General features: G+C 51.4%; 1 protein-coding gene across 1 annotated transcript; it reads right to left on the reverse strand.

The window, feature by feature from the left end:
• Positions 1 to 1,811: 1,811 nt before the first annotated feature.
• On the reverse strand, positions 1,812 to 5,387 carry LOC137357187 (zinc finger protein 703-A-like). Its single transcript, XM_068023323.1, has 2 exons — positions 4,868 to 5,387; positions 1,812 to 3,578 (listed from the first exon to the last, which is right to left on the reverse strand). The coding sequence occupies exons 1-2, from the start codon at positions 5,090 to 5,092 to the stop codon at positions 2,244 to 2,246; spliced, it is 1,560 nt and encodes a 519-aa protein (XP_067879424.1). The 5' UTR covers positions 5,093 to 5,387; the 3' UTR covers positions 1,812 to 2,243.
• Positions 5,388 to 5,676: the final 289 nt, after the last annotated feature.

Raw genomic sequence — 5,676 nt, forward strand, 5'->3', positions numbered from 1 at the left:
CACCTTCAACCACTCCCTGTGGTTGCATGTTCCACATTCTCACCACCCTCTGGGGAAAGAAATTGCTCCTGAATTCCTGATTTATTAATGACTACCTTGCATTGTTGGCCTCTGGTTCAGCTCTGCCCCACGAGTGGAAACATTCTCTCTGCCTCTACTCTATCAAAAACCTTTCATAACTTTGAAGACCTCGATTAGGTCACCCCTAAGCCTTCAGCGTTCAAGAGAAAAGAGACCCACCAGGCTGTTTCTTCTGTTACGTATAACCTCACACTTCTGGTATCATCCTTGTAAATCTCTTTTTGCACCTAATCCAGTGCCTCTTTATCTTTTCATAAAATGGCAACCAGAACGATACACAGTACTCGTTGTCCTCCAACCAAGGTTTGTTACAAGTTTAGTCTAACTTCTCTACTTTTCAATTCTATCCCTCTGGAAATAAACCCTCGTGCTTAGTTTGCTTTTTTATGGCTTTATTAATCTGTGCCACTACTTTTAATGATTTGTGTATTTGCACTCCCAGATCCCTTTCCTCCTCTGACACATTTAGATGCATATTTTCCAAGGAATAGATGCAATCTTCCTATTTTTCTTCACAAAATCTAATACCTCACACGTATCGCTGTTGAAATTCATTTCATTGTCCCGCCTCCACTTTCTGTGAGGATGATCTGCAATCTCCTCCCCGCTCAGCAAGGTGTCCTCCCCATAGGTGTCACGTCTCGTCTCCATCACACTTCATATTTGTCAAGGATTTTCTTTTGTATTCATAGTAATTCATTAAATTAGACACCAGGCCACAAACTTCCACGGGATCCACAAACTCCTTGGAGACTGTGACTGGAGGGTGGGGATGGGAGCTTTGTGTTTCGACAACATCTTTCCCAATCTCAGGACGTCCCAAAGCGCTTTACAGCCGATGAAGTACTCTTTGAAGTGTCACAGTTGTAATGTAGAAAACGCAGCAGCCAATTAATGCACAGCAAGCTCCCACAAACAGCAACATGATGAATTACCAAATCATCTGTCTTTTTAGTGATTGTGGTTGAGGAATAAATATTGGCCCAGGATACCGGGGAGAACAACCCTGCTCTTCTTCCAATAATGCCCTGGGATCTTTCACCTACGTTTGGGAGAGCAGACAGGGCCTTGGTTTAACATCTCACCGAATTGTGGACAGTGCCGCACTCCCTCAGTGCTGCACCAGGAGTGTCGGCCTGGCACTTTGTCCTTGAGTCTCTGCAGTGGGGCTTTAACCAATGACCTTCTGACTCATTTACCGATGGCTCCAGGGATGGGGGATTTTCGTTACGAGGTTAGGTTGGAAAAGCTGGGGTTGTTCTCCCTGGAGCAAAGGAGATTCAAGTGTACAAGTTTATGACAGGTTTAGTTCATTAGTTAGACAAGGAAAAAACTGTCCCCATTAACTAAGGTACAAGGACGAGGGGACACAGATTGACGGTTTTGGGCAAGAGATGCAGGGGCAATGTGAGCAAGAACTTTTTTACTGAATGAGTGGTAACGACCTGGAACTCACTGCCTACGAGGATGGTGGAAGCAGAGACAATCAATGATTTCAAAAGGAAATTGGATGGGCGCCTGAAGGAAATAAACTTGCAGGGCTACAGGTATCGATCGGGGTGTGGGCCTGACTGGATCGCTCTGTGGAGAGCTGGCATGGACTCGATGGGCTGAATGGCTTCCTTTTATGTCGTAAATGGCTGACTGTTATCCACTGAATCAAGGCTGACACCTTGAAGGAAGGGGTAGGTGGGGTGTTGAAGAATTCATGAGAAGGAGCCATCAGAATATAAATATAATTAGGTTCTCATTTAATAACAAAATAAGACCTCCCATTTTTTGGATAGCCCTGCCATCATATGTGTTATCCCCTTTGAAGTACAATACAAAAAAATATTACATCTCCATTGTACAGGTTAAAAATAAGCAAAATCTCAAATGAGAGCGGAATGAGGGATTACCAAAAACATGCATATCAACTCCCCCCCCCTCTTTCCCCCAAGAAACAAAAAGAGAGAATGAAAAATATTTTTAAATAAGACCATTTAAAGAAACTTGTTGAAAAAAACTGTTTGGTATATACATTGCGTTCTACATTAGACAAGAGGTGAGTCTGTGAGATCTTATAGTCCCTGTGTCAAGCTAACATATACAGGTAATAAATAAGTCCCAGTCCCATCCCACCCACTGCCCCAGAAGTTATGCTCCAAACTCTCAGGTCCTCACTGATATCCCAAAGCTGAAGCAGGCGCCAGGCGTTGTCCATAGAGCGCGTATGGAGAGTAATAGGGACTGGCGGCAGACATGGTGAGGGCTGAGGTGGTGGGTGCTGACAGATGGCTCTTGCTGTAGGGGTGGTACCTGCTCAGTGCCAGGGTGTGCGGGCTGCGGAGAGACAGGCCGTTGGGACTCCCCGGGGGTCCTTGCTGGAGGTGCAGGTTGCAGGAGGCTGGGGACGGGTACCCCGCCAGCAGCTTGTCGGCTCCAGGAAGGGCAGTGTGGGTACGCAGGTGGTTGAGGAGCTCCTCGGAGCTGGAGAAGCGTTTGTCGCAGGGTCCGCCGGCCGACACCCAGTTGCATATGTGAGGCAGCGGGTCGCTGTGGAGCATGAAGCCGTAGGTGTACAAGGGGTGGGCGCCCAATGGTGGCGTAGCACCGGTGGTCAGGACCGAGGAGTGCAACGGGTGAGATGGGTAGACCAGGGGGTATCCAGACTTCAGGGAGGAGGGGTCATGGAGGCAAGAAGAACATCCACTGCCCCCCAGGTGCGGGGCATTGTGATAGGTCAGGCAGTAGGGATCCCGGCACAGTCCTTGCATGAAAGCCGGTGGCGACGCCCCAGTCAAGGGGCTGGAGTTGGCGGACTTGCCAGGCATCGGGCATCCCACGGCTCCGGACAACGGGCTCCCCACCAGGCCGGACTTGGGCTCCATCCCAGCGACAAACTGCGAGGGGTAGGCAGCAGCATAGGCTCCGACAATCGACCCGTGGTATCCCATGCTGGTCGGGGGCAAGGGGTAGACTGAGTGCCCCGGTTTGTACGGTGAAACAGGTGCCACGTGTCCCGGTGCCAGGCTGGCACTGGCAGCATCACATTTGGTCGCAGTCGGCGTGTCCCGGTGTTGGCTCGGCTCGCTGGCACCACTCCCCAACCTGCCATGGCCCGGGTTAGCAGGCGAATGCTCCGGGCACCCCCTAGCCACCTCAGGCTCCTTCTTGTCGTCCATGTCGCCGGCCTTCCCGTCTCCGAGGGCCGGGGAGCTGACCGCGGGCGAGGAAGAAGCCGGGCGGGCGGTGAATGTTTGGCCGCCCGGCACACGGAAGCCAGCTTTCTCCCCGCACTCCTTCCTGGCCTCTCCCGATTTGGAGTATGGCTTGAAGCTGGACTTGTCGTCGATGGCCGCCTCTCCCAGTTTCAGGGAGGACGATGACCTGGAGGATTCCTTCTCACTGGAGCTCACTGCCGAGCTGAGCTTGCTCGGTGGCTGAGGGTCAGGCTTGCCAATCTGAGAGCACGTCTGGGCTAACAGAGCCAGCGGACTTTTCTTGGCGTCCAACTAGAAAAAATAAGAGGGATAGAGAGAGAAAGATGGATTATCAGAGGGGAGGTGAAAGCTTTGTAACGAGAGGCCATAAAATATAAGACAGTCAGGAACAAATCCAATCATGAATTCAGGACAAACTCCTTAACCCAGAGAGTGGAACTCACTCCATCAGGGAGTGGTTGAGGTGAATAGTGTCGACACATTTAAGGGGAAGCTGGATAAAGACATGGCGGGGCGGGCGGGCGGGGAGAGCTGGGAGGGAGGCGGGGGAATGAAGGGTAGGTTATACTGATAGGGTGAAATGAAGAAGGGTGGGAGGAGGCTCCTGTGGCTATAAATGCTGACACAGTGCAGATGGGCCGAATGTCCTGTTTCTGTGCTGTAAACGTTATTTAATTCTAGCTATCCAGAAATGTAAGAAGTAGACAGAAAGTAGACTAAGTCGTGGAGCACAAACTCCAACAAGCTTTGCAGTGAGAAGAATAATGTCCCGCAGGTTAGAACAGGAATGCTGTGATCTCAGAGTGTGGCTCCCTGAGCTTGGGCTGTTTTGTGTGTTTAAGGAGGTGGCTTGGGAGAGCCACAGAGAGAGAGAGAAGGACAGAGTCCGAACCAGCTCGGCTGGGTTCCGCACACACATTTTGACCGAACAGATCAGACTCTGTCTTGAAAAGGCGAAGTTCTGCAAAACTAAAGCAGATCCTCGCACTGCGAACACCGAGCCTTGGGAGATTTCCTGTCCTCTCCACCAGCCCAGTCTGGGAATCGGAATAAAATTTCCCTCCCTCTCTCTCTCTCGCACCCACTTCCCCCCCGCCCCAAAAAAACCCACATACCCAACCCGAGATCCGTAAACTCTGGCACAAGCGGAGTCAGTGAGACATTTGCAAACAGATGGCGGCTCTCTCTCTCTGGCTGAACACTGACTTTGCAAAGGCTGAGATGAATGTGTCAGAGGAACAGAAAACCTCACAATCCCCGCCCCAACATTCCAGCTCAGCTAACTCTGGAGGACAGGGTGCAAATCCCAAACGGATCTTGTTCCTTGTGGATGGATCTTGGCAATGGGTTTGGGTTTGCGGGGTGGGAGAGAGGGAGAGAAAGGACTGCACTCAGTGCCAGACAGTGAGACTCTCTCTCCGTCTGTGTGACTTTCTAACAGCATAGCAACAAGAGACAGACAAGACACAGACAAGAGAGGATCGCGGCTCACTGCAGATCCAGGGAGAGGCACAGGAAGATCCCTGGATCTTTCAAACTCTCGCCATTTACCTGTGACTTTGCGGACACATTGCTCTTACCTCGATGGGGCTGAGTGGGGTTGAGGACATGGGCTGCAGGTATTCCGGGTGAAGAATGTGGCCTGTGTGAGTGCTCAACATCTTCAAGATCTTGATGGGGATCCGCCTGGCCTGTCTAGCGGGGTCTGAGGGCACAAGGATCCGCCCTGAGTCCACTCCTGGCTTCTCCCTCTCACTCTGACCGCTCTCTCTCTCCTCCTGAGATCGCCAGGAAGCTTGGCTCATGTCCCGGAGCCCCGACGGCTGCCTTTCAAGGGAAGGAAGGGGATCGGGGAAAGGGGGGGGTGGGAAAGAAAGGTTTCCTCGGGGAATTTCACTCCGCGATGCGGCACATTGCCACAGCTTTGCCCCCGCTAGATGTAAGCAAGGCCGGCTCCAGCAACACACAGCCCCACAGCTCGGACACACCCAGGAGAAGTGGCCGCCTTCCGTCCAATGAGGAACCTAGAGCAGCTCATAGCTTGTGGCAGAGACAGAGAGAGAGAGAGAGAGAGAGAAAGAGGGAGAGAGGCTCCAGTCTGCCACTGATTCCAAAGACCCGCCTCCTTTTACTCTCAACCCACCACAGCTCCTGTCTGATATTTAAAGCGACATCACACAGCAACCCGTCACAGGGCGTTTTCTATCCTTCGGGAGACAGAGAGATAGAGAGAGACAGAAAGAAACAGACACAGAGACAGAGAGATACAGAGAGAGAGACAGAAAGATACAGACACAGAGACAGAGACAGAAAGATACAGACACAGAGACAGAGAGATACAGAGAGAGAGACAGAAAGATACAGACACAGAGACAGAGAGATACAGAGA

Source organism: Heterodontus francisci, chromosome 47, assembly GCF_036365525.1.
Source record: "Heterodontus francisci isolate sHetFra1 chromosome 47, sHetFra1.hap1, whole genome shotgun sequence".
In the NCBI taxonomy this organism is placed as follows: Eukaryota; Metazoa; Chordata; class Chondrichthyes; order Heterodontiformes; family Heterodontidae; genus Heterodontus; species Heterodontus francisci.